Genomic DNA, 16369 nt, shown 5'->3' with positions numbered 1-16369 from the left:
TGGAAGTGACGATTGAGCTTTAGCTTCGACAAGTTAGCTAACATTAGCCGTTCTCATACCGGAAGTTGTGTTTATCAGTTGAAAAAATGTCAAGTCCGTATTGTTTCAGGGTATATAAACAAATAAAAACTGCAGCTTATTTGTCATTAAATAAAATAGTTTGTATAAATGGCTTTTTGGGTGTAATTTAAAGAAATGTACGCATTTTTTTTCAACGATTTAATGCTTTTATTTTTAAAAACAGTGACCGGATGAGTATATATGATCTAACTAGCCTGAGCTTGACAACCTTGCATGACACTGACAGTCGCAGTTGCAGTAAACTCATCTGGTGCTGCTTTCTGCATTGTCGAACAACCCTACAGTTGCCAAAACTGACAGAAAATGCTGTCCTACATCATTGGTGTAAGTACAACTTAGTGAGAAGTTGCCAGGTTTTGTTTGTTTGAGCTTAACTCCATTGCGTTAGCTTAGGCTAACACTAGCTAACATGTAACACTAAGTTAGTTTTCCTGATCCAAGTTGGTGGGGCCCTGCCCACAGACATGTCTATGACTCATTTCTCCTGTTATGGATTAAACAAAAATGGCTTGACTCGAGTGAAACAACGCCCCACAGAGGTCTCAGACGTTTGATAGCTAATGCTAGCTGGTGGTCTGACTCATTCTCTCGTTTTTTTGGACCTTTTTATTGCAGTTGATCCGAGGTGGATTTGACAGCATCGTCAACTTGATCTTCAGACTTCTCTTCCGAAAGAGGAGACCAGCCCTCACCTTAGAGGACCCCAACATCAAGTATGCACTGCGGCTGTTGGACAAACAGGTAACCAGGTTCAATATCACTTTATAAAACCTGAACTTTTTTTTTTATTTGCAAAAACAATGTTGGAATGAATCAAGTGGAAACTGCCCTAAACTGTGGCAGCATGTCCAAAAACTACTATTTGACACATCTCCTGCAAAATCATCTGTTTGCAAGTACCACCTTTGCTCTCTGCATTGGTATTGGCATGCTTTTTTTTTTCTGATAAACTCCTGTGTATTTTGTTTTTTTTGTGCAGATTGTCAGCCATGACACAAGGAAGTTCCGCTTTGCCCTGCCTACCCCTGAACACATCCTCGGTCTCCCTATCGGTTAGTATGTGACCTCATTCAATCAATATCAATAATTAACATATTATTATTATGACTACAAGCAGTAGTCCTAGTCATTATGAGAGGGACTGCTGTTTCAATATCAAGTAGCATGTATAAGAACACAAAGACAAAACATAGTGCCAAGGAATTAGATAATATATCATTACACAAATGAGTAATGTAGTCGGATGATACCGAGAGCAGTGGACATATATTAATATTTAAAATAAACATAAATTCTGTGTTTTCCTCTCCAGGGCAGCATATCTATTTGTCTGCGAGAATAGACGGGAAGCTGGTCGTCCGTCCGTATACGCCGGTGTCCAGTGATGATGATAAGGGCTATGTGGACTTAGTGGTGAAGGTACAGCCAGATGAAAAGTTGTTTCTGTTATCTATAAGTGTTGTTATATTTTTCTAAACCTCTTTCTTTTGTTGCCCCTTGTCAACAGATTTACTTTAAAGATGTCAACCCTAAGTTCCCAGAGGGAGGGAAGATGAGTCAGTACTTGGAGAGCCTCAGGATCAACGACACTATTGATTTCAGAGGACCCAGTGGTCTCATCGTTTACAAAGGCAAAGGTGAGCAACATACCCTCGTGTCCTAATACAGTTGGTGAAAAGATGCACAGTTTGTAATTGAGCTGCAGCTGATGGATCTGATTATTGTAACTTTTTTTTTCTCCACAGGTGTTTTTGACATTCAAGCAGATAAAAAGTCCCCAGCTGACACCAAGACAGCTAAACATGTTGGCATGATTGCTGGAGGGACAGGTAAGGGAAACTTCTAGACTCATCTTTTAAAAGTCTCAGTTAGTTAGTTGATGGCCTTAAACCATAGTTTCTCTTCACCTTAATGTCCCTTGTTCCATCTTGGTTACTACCTCTCCTGGGTCCTCCTACAGGCCCGATTGTCATGTTAGATGTTTAATTCTCTCCATCGATTTATTAGCAGTTTTAACAACCAACACTTGTAATCCTCATGCTGCCATGGCCTTACCAGCCTCCTCCACTGTATTATAGATGCATGTTTGTCCCTCGTAGAACACCTGAAGTCTCGCTGCAAATGGCATCTGAATAAGGATTTCGTTTTTAATAACGATTATTTTCATTATCAATCAAAAATCCACCCCGCCACCCAGTTTCCGCACTCTCATGACCCTGTATTTTATATTTTTTTGAAAGGCTTATCTTATTCTTACTGGTTTGAAGTGATAGAGGTTCAGCTAAGTTGTTCGCTCAGTCATATCTGATTAAACAACACCCACACAGTCCTTATGAAGCAGACTGAACATGTACGTATTTCAACTTGTTGCTTATTCTAGTCACAAATATGTGTTATAGAGGAATACTTTTTCACTGTAAGACATTTGTTCTTTGGAACCAAGGGACATGCAGATGACCACATAATTTGTGCCACTTATTGTTTGTGTATTGAAGGTAATTCCAAGTCTGAAGCCTCTTTTCTGTTTTTCTTCCAGGGATCACTCCCATGTTGCAGCTCATCACAGCTGTGATGAAGGATCCACAGGACCAGACAGTGTGTTACCTGCTGTTTGCAAACCAGGTCAGTTTCATCAGCCAGGATCACATGATGACGTATTGTGAAAGAGTTATTTGTTTTCCTGTGTAATTGTGTAAACAGAGGTGGAGCATAGAGTGCTGAAACTTGGTTCTTCCTGTCCTGTCACAGACTGAGAAAGACATCTTGTTACGGCCTGAATTGGAAGAGATCCAGGTCAACAACCCGGACCGGTTCAAGCTGTGGTTCACCCTGGACAGAGCACCTGAAGGTGAGGTTACTTTCTTGTCCCCCTGACATCTTGTGTATTAAATGCTACCATGCAGAGCAGGTATTGGTCAACAGGAAGTTGTGATTTTCTGGCTCTGTAACCACTTGTCCACACCATCAGCTCATTTATACCTGTGATGTTATTTCCCATGTATTTGTATTTAGGGCATTAACTAACACACATTTTTATTACTGATTTAAGTCGGTTATTTTCTAAATTAACTGGCTAGTAATTTGGTCTGTAGAATGTCAGAAAATAGTATAATGTGTTTTATATGACAAGTTCCAAGAACCCACGGTAATGTCTTCAAACTGCTTGTTTTGCCAGAGTAAGTTCAAAACTCCCAAACTAATCAGTTTATCATCATGGAAAACTACTCATTTCATCTTCACCAATCAGCCGTTGCTGGTCCATTGTAGCGCTTTCAATGCAAGCGGCAAGAATACATCGAAACATCTCAAAAGAGTTACAAAAATTCATAGTATAGTATGTTGAAAAAAGTCATAGTATAGCCTGTCAAAAACAGTCATAGTATAGCCTGTCGGAAAAACTGAAAAACGGTCATAGTATAGCATGTCGAAAAAAGTCAATAAACAGTCATAGTATAGCATGTCGAAAACAGTCATAGTATAGCCTGTCGAAAAAAGTGAAAAACATTCATAGTATAGCATGTAGAAAGAAGTGAAAAACAGTCATAGAATAGCATGTCGAAAAAAGTGAAAAACGGTCATAGTATAGCATGTTGAAAACAGTCATAGTATAGCCTGTCGAAAGCAGTCATAGGATAGCATGTTGAAAACAGTCATAGTATAGCCTGTCGAAAAAAGTGAAAAACATTCATAGTATAGCATGTCGAAAAAAGTCAAAAAACAGTCATAGTATAGCCTGTCGAAAAAATTTAAAAACGGTCATAGTATAGCCTGTCGAAAAAATTTAAAAACGGTCATAGTATAGAATGTCGAAAAAAGTCATAGTTTAGCATGTCGAAAAAAGTGAAAAACAGTCATAGAATAGCATGTCGGAAGAAGTTAAAAAACAGTCATAGTATATTATGTCGAAAGCAGTCATAGTATAGCCTGTCGAAAACGGTTATAGTATAGCATGTCGAAAACAGTCATAGTATAGCATGTCGAAAACGGTTATAGTATAGCATGTCGAAAACGGTCATAGTATAGCATGTCGAAAAACGGTCATAGTATAGCCTGTCGAAAAAAGTCATAGTATAGCCTGTAGAAAGAAGTGAAAAACATTCATAGTATAGCCTGTTGAAAACAGTCATAGTATAGCATGTCGAAAAAAGTGAAAAACATTCATTGTATAGCATGTCGAAAGCAGTCATAGTATAGCCTGTGGAAAAAAGTGATAAACGGTCATAGTATAGCATGTAGAAAGAAGTGAAAAACAGTCATAGTTTAGCATGTCGAAAAAAGTGAAAAACAGTCATAGAATAGCATGTCGAAAAAAGTCATAGTATAGCATGTCGAAAGAAGTGAAAAACATTCATAGTATAGTCTGTCGAAAACGGTCATAGTATAGCCTGTCGAAAACAGTCATAGTATAGCCTGTCGAAAAAATTTAAAAACCGTCATAGTATAGCCTGTCGAAAAAATTTAAAAACCGTCATAGTGTAGAATGTCGAAAAAATTCAAAAAACAGTCATAATATAGCCTGTTGAAAACAGTCATAGTATAGCCTGTCGAAAAAAGTGAAAAACAGTCATAGTATAGCATGTTGAAAACAGTCATAGTATAGCATGTTGAAAACAGTCATAGTATAGCATGTTGAAAACAGTCACAGTATAGCCTGTCGAAAACAGTCATAGTATAGCCTGCCGAAAAAAGTGAAAAACAGTCATAGTATAGCATGTCGAAAAAAGTCAAAAAACAATCGTAGTATATTATGTCGAAAACAGTTATAGTATAGCCTGTCGAAAAAATTTAAAAACGGTCATAGTGTAGCATGTAGAAACAAGTGAAAAACATTCATAGTATAGCATGTTGAAAACAGTCATAGTTTAGCATGTCGAAAGCAGTCATAGTACAGCCTGTGGAAAAAGATGAAAAATGGTCATAGTGTAGCATGTTGAAAAAAGTCATAGTATAGCCTGTAGAAAGAAGTGAAAAACATTCATAGTTTAGCATGTCGAAAACAGTCATAATATAGCCTGTTGAAAACGGTTATAGTATAGCATGTCGAAAACGGTCATAGTATAGCATGTCGAAAACGATTATAGTATAGCCTGTTGAAAAACGGTCATAGTATAGCCTGTCGAAAAAAGTCATAGTTTAGCATGTCGAAAAAAGTGAAAAACAGTCATAGAATAGCATGTCGGAAGAAGTTAAAAAGCAGTCATAGTATAGCCTGTCGAAAACGGTTATAGTATAGCATGTCGAAAACAGTCATAGTATAGCATGTCGAAAACGGTTATAGTATAGCATGTCGAAAACGGTCATAGTATAGCATGTCGAAAAATGGTCATAGTATAGCCTGTCGAAAAAAGTCATAGTATAGCCTGTAGAAAGAAGTGAAAAACATTCATAGTATAGCCTGTTGAAAACAGTCATAGTTTAGCATGTCGAAAGCAGTCATAGTATAGCCTGTCGAAAAAAGTGAAAAACAGTCATAGAATAGCATGTCGGAAGAAGTTAAAAAAACGGTCATAGTATAGCCTGTCGAAAACAGTCATAGTATAGCCTGTCGAAAAAAGTGAAAAACAGTCATAGTATAGCATGTCGAAAACAGTCATAGTATAGCCTGTCGAAAGCAGTCATAGTATAGCCTGTCGAAAAAATTGAAAAACGGTCATAGTATAGCATGTCGAAAAAAGTCAAAAAACAGTGATAGTATAGCATGTCGAAAACAGTCATAGTATAGCCTGTTGAAAACAGTCATAGTATAGCCTGTTGAAAAGTGAAAAAACAGTCATAGTATAGTATGTCGAAAAAAAGTCATAGCAATAGTATTTTGGGGTTAAGTGTCTTGCTGAAGGACACATTTACATGAGACTAGCAGATCAGGAGCCGGGGATTGAACCAACGACCCTCTGATTGAAAGGCAGCCCTGCTGTCAAAGTATAGAATGTCGAAAAAAGTGAAAAACGGTCATAGTATAGCATGTCGAAAACAGACATAGTATAGCCTGTCGAAAGCAGTCATAGTATAGCCTGTCGAAAAAATTGAAAAACGGTCATAGTATAGCATGTTGAAAACAGTCATAGTATAGCCTGTCGAAAAAAGTGAAAAACGGTCACAGTATAGCATGTCGAAAACAGTCATAGTATAGCCTGTAGTAAAAAGTGAAAAACAGTCATAGTATAGCCTGTCGAAAGCAGTCATAGTATAGCATGTCGAAAAAATAGAAAAACGGTCATAGTATAGCATGTTGAAAACAGTCATAGTATAGCCTGTCGAAAACAGTCATAGTTTCGCCTGTCGAAAGCAGTCATAGTATAGCCTGTCGAAAAAAGTGAAAAACAGTCATAGTATAGCATGTCGAAAAAGCTCAAAAAACAGTCATAGTATAGCATGTCGAAAATAGTCATAGTATAGCCTGTCGAAAACAGTCATAGTATAGCCTGTCGAAAACAGTCATAGTATAGCCTGTCGAAAAAAGTGAAAAACAGTCATAGTATAGCATGTCGAAAAAATTGAAAAACGGTCATAGTATAGCATGTCGAAAAAAGTCAAAAAACAGTGATAGTATAGCATGTCGAAAACAGTCACAGTATAGCCTGTCGAAAAAAGTGAAAAACGGTCACAGTATAGCATGTCGAAAAAAGTGAAAAACGGTCATAGTATAGCATGTCGAAAACAGTCATAGTATAGCCTGTTGAAAGCAGTCATAGTATAGCCTGTCGAAAACAGTCATAGTATAGCCTGTCGAAAAAAGTGAAAAACAGTCATAGTATAGCATGTCGAAAACAGTCATAGTATAGCCTGTCGAAAGCAGTCATAGTATAGCCTGTCGAAAAAAGTGAAAAACAGTCATAGTATAGCCTGTTGAAAGCAGTCATAGTATAGCCTGTTGAAAAAAGTAAAAAACGGTCATAGTATAGCCTGTCGAAAAAACTCAAAAAACAGTCATAGTATAGCATGTCGAAAATAGTCATAGTATAGCCTGTCGAAAACAGTCATAGTATAGCCTGTCGAAAAAAGTGAAAAACGGTCACAGTATAGCATGTCGAAAAAAGTGAAAAACGGTCATAGTATAGCATGTCGAAAACAGTCATAGTATAGCCTGTTGAAAGCAGTCATAGTATAGCCTGTCGAAAACAGTCATAGTATAGCCTGTCGAAAAAAGTGAAAAACAGTCATAGTATAGCATGTCGAAAACAGTCATAGTATAGCCTGTCGAAAGCAGTCATAGTATAGCCTGTCGAAAAAAGTGAAAAACAGTCATAGTATAGCCTGTTGAAAGCAGTCATAGTATAGCCTGTTGAAAAAAGTGAAAAACAGTCATAGTATAGCATGTCGAAAACAGTCATAGTATAGCCTGTCGAAAGCAGTCATAGTATAGCCTGTCGAAAAAAGTGAAAAACGGTCACAGTATAGCATGTCGAAAAAAGTGAAAAACGGTCATAGTATAGCATGTCGAAAACAGTCATAGTATAGCCTGTTGAAAAAAGTGAAAAACAGTCATAGTATAGCCTGTCGAAAGCAGTCATAGTATAGCCTGTCGAAAGCAGTCATAGTATAGCATGTCGAAAAAATAGAAAAACGGTCATAGTATAGCATGTTGAAAACAGTCATAGTATAGCCTGTCGAAAAAACTCAAAAAACAGTCATAGTATAGCATGTCGAAAACAGTCATAGTATAGCCTGTCGAAAACAGTCATAGTTTCGCCTGTCGAAAGCAGTCATAGTATAGCCTGTCGAAAAAAGTGAAAAACAGTCATAGTATAGCATGTCGAAAAAGCTCAAAAAACAGTCATAGTATAGCATGTCGAAAATAGTCATAGTATAGCCTGTCGAAAACAGTCATAGTATAGCCTGTCGAAAACAGTCATAGTATAGCCTGTCGAAAAAAGTGAAAAACAGTCATAGTATAGCATGTCGAAAACAGTCATAGTATAGCCTGTCGAAAGCAGTCATAGTATAGCCTGTCGAAAAAATTGAAAAACGGTCATAGTATAGCATGTCGAAAAAAGTCAAAAAACAGTGATAGTATAGCATGTCGAAAACAGTCATAGTATAGCCTGTTGAAAACAGTCATAGTATAGCCTGTTGAAAAGTGAAAAAACAGTCATAGTATAGTATGTCGAAAAAAAGTCATAGCAATAGTATTTTGGGGTTAAGTGTCTTGCTGAAGGACACATTTACATGAGACTAGCAGATCAGGAGCCGGGAATTGAACCAACGACCCTCTGATTGAAAGGCAGCCCTGTTGTCATAGTATAGAATGTCGAAAAAAGTGAAAAACGGTCATAGTATAGCATGTCGAAAACAGACATAGTATAGCCTGTCGAAAGGAGACATAGTATAGCCTGTCGAAAAAAGTGAAAAACGGTCATCGTATAGCATGTTGAAAACAGTCAAAGTGTAGCATGTTGAAAGCAGTCATAGTATAGCCTGTTGAAAAAAGTGAAAAACGGTCATAGTATAGCCTGTCGAAAAAAGTCAAAAAACAGTGATAGTATAGCATGTCGAAAACAGTCATAGTATAGCCTGTTGAAAGCAGTCATAGTATAGCCTGTTGAAAAAAGTAAAAAACGGTCATAGTATAGCCTGTCGAAAAAAACTCAAAAAACAGTCATAGTATAGCATGTCGAAAATAGTCATAGTATAGCCTGTCGAAAACAGTCATAGTATAGCCTGTCGAAAAAACTCAAAAAACAGTCATAGTATAGCATGTCGAAAATAGTGAAAAACGGTCATAGTATAGCATGTTGAAAAAACTCAAAAAACAGTCATAGTATAGCATGTCGAAAATAGTCATAGTATAGCCTGTCGAAAACAGTCATAGTATAGCCTGTTGAAAACAGTCATAGTATAGCCTGTCGAAAAAAGTGAAAAACAGTCATAGTATAGCATGTCGAAAACAGTCATAGTATAGCCTGTCGAAAGCATAGAAAAACGGTCATAGTATAGCCTGTCGAAAACAGTCATAGTATAGCCTGTCGAAAAAAGTGAAAAACGGTCACAGTATAGCATGTCGAAAAAAGTCAAAAAACAGTCACAGTATAGCATGTCGAAAACAGTCATAGTATAGCATGTCGAAAAAAGTCAAAAAACAGTCACAGTATAGCCTGTCGAAAGCAGTCATAGTATAGCATGTCGAAAACGGTTATAGTATAGCATGTCGAAAACAGTCATAGTATAGCATGTCGAAAACGGTTATAGTATAGCATGTCGAAAACGGTCATAGTATAGCATGTCGAAAAACGGTCATAGTACAGCCTGTCGAAAAAAGTCATAGTATAGCCTGTAGAAAGAAGTGAAAAACATTCATAGTATAGCCTGTTGAAAACAGTCATAGTATAGCATGTCGAAAAAAGTGATAAACGGTCATAGTATAGCATGTAGAAAGAAGTGAAAAACAGTCATAGTTTAGCATGTCGAAAAAAGTGAACAACAGTCATAGAATAGCATGTCGGAAGAAGTTAAAAAACGGTCATAGTATAGCCTGTCGAAAACGGTTATGGTATAGCCTGTCGAAAAAAGTGATAAACGGTCATAGTATAGCATGTCGAAAAAAGTGAAAAACAGTCATAGTATAGCATGTCGGAAGAAGTTAAAAAAACGGTCATAGTATATTATGTCGAAAACCGGTCATAGTATAGCCTGTCGAAAACGGTTATAGTATATATAGCCTGCCGAAAAAAGTGAAAAACATTCATAGTATAGCATGTTGAAAACAGTCATAGTTTAGCATGTCGGAAGAAGTTAAAATAACGGTCATAGTATATTATGTCGAAAACCGGTCATAGTATAGCCTGTCGAAAACGGTTATAGTATATATAGCCTGCCGAAAAAAGTGAAAAACATTCATAGTATAGCATGTTGAAAACAGTCATAGTTTAGCATGTCGAAAGAAGTTAAAAAACGGTCATAGTATAGCCTGTCGAAAAAAGTGATAAACGGTCATAGTATAGCATGTAGAAAAAAGTGAAAAACATTCATAGTATAGCATGTTGAAAACAGTCACAGTATAGCCTGTCGAAAACAGTCACAATATAGCCTGCCGAAAAAAGTGAAAAACAGTCATAGTATAGCATGTCGAAAAAGTCAAAAAACAATTGTAGTATATTATGTCGAAAACAGTTATAGTATAGCCTGTCGAAAAAATTTAAAAACGGTCATAGTGTAGCATGTAGAAACAAGTGAAAAACATTCATAGTATAGCATGTTGAAAACAGTCATAGTTTAGCATGTCGAAAGCAGTCATAGTATAGCCTGTGGAAAAAGATGAAAAACGGTCATAGTGTAGGATGTGGAAAAAAGTGATAAACGGTTATAGTATAGCATGTCGAAAACGGTTATAGTATAGCCTGTAGAAAGAAGTCAAAAACATTCATAGTATAGCATGTAGAAAGAAGTGAAAAACAGTCATAATATAGCCTGTTGAAAACAGTCATAGTTTAGCATGTCGAAAACAGTGAAAAACAGTCATAGAATAGCATGTCGGAAGAAGTTAAAAAAACGGTCATAGTATATTATGTCGAAAACCGGTCATAGTATAGCCTGTCAAAAACGGTTATAGTATATATAGCCTGCCGAAAAAAGTGAAAAACATTCATTGTATAGCATGTCGAAAGAAGTCATAGTATAGCCTGTGGAAAAAGATGAAAAACGGTCATAGTATAGCTGTAGAAAGAAGTGAAAAACATTCATAGTATAGCATGTAGAAAGAAGTGAAAAACAGTCACAGTATAGCCTGTCGAAAACAGTCACAATATAGCCTGCCGAAAAAAGTGAAAAACAGTCATAGTATAGCATGTCGAAAAAGTCAAAAAACAATTGTAGTATATTATGTCGAAAACAGTTATAGTATAGCCTGTCGAAAAAATTTAAAAACGGTCATAATATAGCATGTCGAAAACAGTCATAGTATAGCCTGTTGAAAACAGTCATAGTTTAGCATGTCGAAAAAAGTGAAAAACGGTCGTAGTATAGCCTGTGGAAAAAGATGAAAAACGGTCATAGTGTAGGATGTGGAAAAAAGTGATAAACGGTTATAGTATAGCATGTCGAAAACGGTTATAGTATAGCCTGTAGAAAGAAGTGAAAAACATTCATAGTATAGCATGTAGAAAGAAGTGAAAAACAGTCATAATATAGCCTGTTGAAAACAGTCATAGTTTAGCATGTCGAAAACAGTGAAAAACAGTCATAGAATAGCATGTCGGAAGAAGTTAAAAAAACGGTCATAGTATATTATGTCGAAAACCGGTCATAGTATAGCCTGTCAAAAACGGTTATAGTATATATAGCCTGCCGAAAAAAGTGAAAAACATTCATTGTATAGCATGTCGAAAGAAGTCATAGTATAGCCTGTGGAAAAAGATGAAAAACGGTCATAGTATAGCTGTAGAAAGAAGTGAAAAACATTCATAGTATAGCATGTAGAAAGAAGTGAAAAACAGTCATAATATAGCCTGTTGAAAACAGTCATAGTTTAGCATGTCGAAAACAGTCATAGTATAGCCTGTCGAAAGCAGTCATAGTATAGCCTGTCGAAAAAAGTGAAAAACAGTCATAGTATAGCCTGTTGAAAGCAGTCATAGTATAGCCTGTTGAAAAAAGTAAAAAACGGTCATAGTATAGCCTGTCGAAAAAACTCAAAAAACAGTCATAGTATAGCATGTCGAAAATAGTCATAGTATAGCCTGTCGAAAACAGTCATAGTATAGCCTGTCGAAAAAAGTGAAAAACGGTCACAGTATAGCATGTCGAAAAAAGTGAAAAACGGTCATAGTATAGCATGTCGAAAACAGTCATAGTATAGCCTGTTGAAAGCAGTCATAGTATAGCCTGTCGAAAACAGTCATAGTATAGCCTGTCGAAAAAAGTGAAAAACAGTCATAGTATAGCATGTCGAAAACAGTCATAGTATAGCCTGTCGAAAGCAGTCATAGTATAGCCTGTCGAAAAAAGTGAAAAACAGTCATAGTATAGCCTGTTGAAAGCAGTCATAGTATAGCCTGTTGAAAAAAGTAAAAAACGGTCATAGTATAGCCTGTCGAAAAAAACTCAAAAAACAGTCATAGTATAGCATGTCGAAAATAGTCATAGTATAGCCTGTCGAAAACAGTCATAGTATAGCCTGTCGAAAAAAGTGAAAAACGGTCACAGTATAGCATGTCGAAAAAAGTGAAAAACGGTCATAGTATAGCATGTCGAAAACAGTCATAGTATAGCCTGTCGAAAAAAGTGAAAAACAGTCATAGTATAGCATGTCGAAAACAGTCATAGTATAGCCTGTCGAAAGCAGTCATAGTATAGCCTGTCGAAAAAATAGAAAAACGGTCACAGTATAGCATGTCGAAAAAACTCAAAAAACAGTCATAGTATAGCATGTCGAAAAAAACTCAAAAAACAGTCATAGTATAGCATGTCGAAAATAGTCATAGTATAGCCTGTCGAAAACAGTCATAGTATAGCCTGTCGAAAAAAGTGAAAAACGGTCACAGTATAGCATGTCGAAAAAAGTGAAAAACGGTCATAGTATAGCATGTCGAAAACAGTCATAGTATAGCCTGTTGAAAGCAGTCATAGTATAGCCTGTTGAAAACAGTCATAGTATAGCCTGTCGAAAAAAGTGAAAAACAGTCATAGTATAGCATGTCGAAAACAGTCATAGTATAGCCTGTCGAAAGCAGTCATAGTATAGCCTGTCGAAAAAATAGAAAAACGGTCACAGTATAGCATGTCGAAAAAACTCAAAAAACAGTCATAGTATAGCATGTCGAAAAAAGTCAAAAAACAGTCACAGTATAGCATGTCGAAAACAGTCATAGTATAGCCTGTCGAAAAAAGTGAAAAACAGTCATAGTATAGCCTGTCGAAAGCAGTCATAGTATAGCCTGTCGAAAGCAGTCATAGTATAGCATGTCGAAAAAATAGAAAAACGGTCATAGTATAGCATGTCGAAAACAGTCATAGTATAGCCTGTCGAAAAAACTCAAAAAACAGTCATAGTATAGCATGTCGAAAACAGTCATAGTATAGCCTGTCGAAAACAGTCATAGTTTCGCCTGTCGAAAGCAGTCATAGTATAGCCTGTCGAAAAAAGTGAAAAACAGTCATAGTATAGCATGTCGAAAAAGCTCAAAAAACAGTCATAGTATAGCATGTCGAAAATAGTCATAGTATAGCCTGTCGAAAACAGTCATAGTATAGCCTGTCGAAAAAAGTGAAAAACAGTCATAGTATAGCATGTCGAAAACAGTCATAGTATAGCCTGTCGAAAGCAGTCATAGTATAGCCTGTCGAAAAAATTGAAAAACGGTCATAGTATAGCATGTCGAAAAAAGTCAAAAAACAGTGATAGTATAGCATGTCGAAAACAGTCATAGTATAGCCTGTTGAAAACAGTCATAGTATAGCCTGTTGAAAAGTGAAAAAACAGTCATAGTATAGTATGTCGAAAAAAAGTCATAGCAATAGTATTTTGGGGTTAAGTGTCTTGCTGAAGGACACATTTACATGAGACTAGCAGATCAGGAGCCGGGAATTGAACCAACGACCCTCTGATTGAAAGGCAGCCCTGTTGTCATAGTATAGAATGTCGAAAAAAGTGAAAAACGGTCATAGTATAGCATGTCGAAAACAGACATAGTATAGCCTGTCGAAAGGAGACATAGTATAGCCTGTCAAAAAAGTGAAAAACGGTCATCGTATAGCATGTTGAAAACAGTCAAAGTGTAGCATGTTGAAAGCAGTCATAGTATAGCCTGTTGAAAAAAGTGAAAAACGGTCATAGTATAGCCTGTCGAAAAAAGTCAAAAAACAGTGATAGTATAGCATGTCGAAAACAGTCATAGTATAGCCTGTTGAAAGCAGTCATAGTATAGCCTGTTGAAAAAAGTAAAAAACGGTCATAGTATAGCCTGTCGAAAAAAACTCAAAAAACAGTCATAGTATAGCATGTCGAAAATAGTCATAGTATAGCCTGTCGAAAACAGTCATAGTATAGCCTGTCGAAAAAACTCAAAAAACAGTCATAGTATAGCATGTCGAAAATAGTCATAGTATAGCCTGTCGAAAACAGTCATAGTATAGCCTGTTGAAAGCAGTCATAGTATAGCCTGTCGAAAACAGTCATAGTATAGCCTGTCGAAAAAAGTGAAAAACAGTCATAGTATAGCATGTCGAAAACAGTCATAGTATAGCCTGTCGAAAGCAGTCATAGTATAGCCTGTCGAAAAAAGTGAAAAACAGTCATAGTATAGCCTGTTGAAAGCAGTCATAGTATAGCCTGTCGAAAAAAGTGAAAAACGGTCACAGTATAGCATGTCGAAAAAAGTGAAAAACGGTCATAGTATAGCATGTCGAAAACAGTCATAGTATAGCCTGTTGAAAGCAGTCATAGTATAGCCTGTCGAAAACAGTCATAGTATAGCCTGTCGAAAAAAGTGAAAAACAGTCATAGTATAGCATGTCGAAAACAGTCATAGTATAGCCTGTCGAAAGCAGTCATAGTATAGCCTGTCGAAAAAAGTGAAAAACAGTCATAGTATAGCATGTCGAAAACAGTCATAGTATAGCCTGTCGAAAGCAGTCATAGTATAGCCTGTCGAAAAAAGTGAAAAACAGTCATAGTATAGCCTGTTGAAAGCAGTCATAGTATAGCCTGTTGAAAAAAGTAAAAAACGGTCATAGTATAGCCTGTCGAAAAAACTCAAAAAACAGTCATAGTATAGCCTGTCGAAAACAGTCATAGTATAGCCTGTCGAAAAAAGTGAAAAACGGTCACAGTATAGCATGTCGAAAAAAGTGAAAAACGGTCATAGTATAGCATGTCGAAAACAGTCATAGTATAGCCTGTTGAAAGCAGTCATAGTATAGCCTGTCGAAAACAGTCATAGTATAGCCTGTCGAAAAAAGTGAAAAACAGTCATAGTATAGCATGTCGAAAACAGTCATAGTATAGCCTGTCGAAAGCAGTCATAGTATAGCCTGTCGAAAAAAGTGAAAAACAGTCATAGTATAGCCTGTTGAAAGCAGTCATAGTATAGCCTGTTGAAAAAAGTAAAAAACGGTCATAGTATAGCCTGTCGAAAAAAACTCAAAAAACAGTCATAGTATAGCATGTCGAAAATAGTCATAGTATAGCCTGTCGAAAACAGTCATAGTATAGCCTGTCGAAAAAAGTGAAAAACGGTCACAGTATAGCATGTCGAAAAAAGTGAAAAACGGTCATAGTATAGCATGTCGAAAACAGTCATAGTATAGCCTGTTGAAAGCAGTCATAGTATAGCCTGTTGAAAACAGTCATAGTATAGCCTGTCGAAAAAAGTGAAAAACAGTCATAGTATAGCATGTCGAAAACAGTCATAGTATAGCCTGTCGAAAGCAGTCATAGTATAGCCTGTCGAAAAAATAGAAAAACGGTCACAGTATAGCATGTCGAAAAAACTCAAAAAACAGTCATAGTATAGCATGTCGAAAAAAGTCAAAAAACAGTCACAGTATAGCATGTCGAAAACAGTCATAGTATAGCCTGTCGAAAAAAGTGAAAAACAGTCATAGTATAGCCTGTCGAAAGCAGTCATAGTATAGCCTGTCGAAAGCAGTCATAGTATAGCATGTCGAAAAAATAGAAAAACGGTCATAGTATAGCATGTCGAAAACAGTCATAGTATAGCCTGTCGAAAAAACTCAAAAAACAGTCATAGTATAGCATGTCGAAAACAGTCATAGTATAGCCTGTCGAAAACAGTCATAGTTTCGCCTGTCGAAAGCAGTCATAGTATAGCCTGTCGAAAAAAGTGAAAAACAGTCATAGTATAGCATGTCGAAAAAGCTCAAAAAACAGTCATAGTATAGCATGTCGAAAATAGTCATAGTATAGCCTGTCGAAAACAGTCATAGTATAGCCTGTCGAAAAAAGTGAAAAACAGTCATAGTATAGCATGTCGAAAACAGTCATAGTATAGCCTGTCGAAAGCAGTCATAGTATAGCCTGTCGAAAAAATTGAAAAACGGTCATAGTATAGCATGTCGAAAAAAGTCAAAAAACAGTGATAGTATAGCATGTCGAAAACAGTCATAGTATAGCCTGTTGAAAACAGTCATAGTATAGCCTGTTGAAAAGTGAAAAAACAGTCATAGTATAGTATGTCGAAAAAAAGTCATAGCAATAGTATTTTGGGGTTAAGTGTCTTGCTGAATGACACATTTACATGAGACTAGCAGATCAGGAGCCGGGAATTGAACCAACGACCCTCTGATTGAAAGGCAGCCCTGTTGTCATAGTATAGAATGTCGAAAAAAGTGAAAA

The 16369-nt window shown here is 36.6% G+C and overlaps 1 protein-coding gene across 1 annotated transcript in view; it reads left to right on the top strand.

Annotated features, from left to right (window-relative positions):
* The first annotated feature begins 281 nt into the window (after positions 1-281).
* The window catches only part of cyb5r3 (cytochrome b5 reductase 3), a 38859-nt gene continuing 22771 nt past the window's right edge, over positions 282-16369 (top strand). Inside the window, exons 1-8 of the mRNA XM_068717223.1 lie at positions 282-405; positions 697-822; positions 1061-1133; positions 1394-1500; positions 1589-1718; positions 1827-1910; positions 2618-2703; positions 2830-2929. Coding sequence (XP_068573324.1) covers positions 385-405; positions 697-822; positions 1061-1133; positions 1394-1500; positions 1589-1718; positions 1827-1910; positions 2618-2703; positions 2830-2929 — 727 coding nt within the window. The 5' untranslated portion in view covers positions 282-384. The remainder of the gene's footprint in view (positions 406-696; positions 823-1060; positions 1134-1393; positions 1501-1588; positions 1719-1826; positions 1911-2617; positions 2704-2829; positions 2930-16369) is intronic.

Source organism: Cebidichthys violaceus, unplaced genomic scaffold, assembly GCF_023349555.1.
Source record: "Cebidichthys violaceus isolate CVI_PGR_0920_01 unplaced genomic scaffold, fCebVio1.0.p SCAF_21, whole genome shotgun sequence".
Classification (NCBI taxonomy): domain Eukaryota; kingdom Metazoa; phylum Chordata; class Actinopteri; order Perciformes; family Stichaeidae; genus Cebidichthys; species Cebidichthys violaceus.
This window is presented reverse-complemented; position numbering and strand designations above follow the sequence as displayed.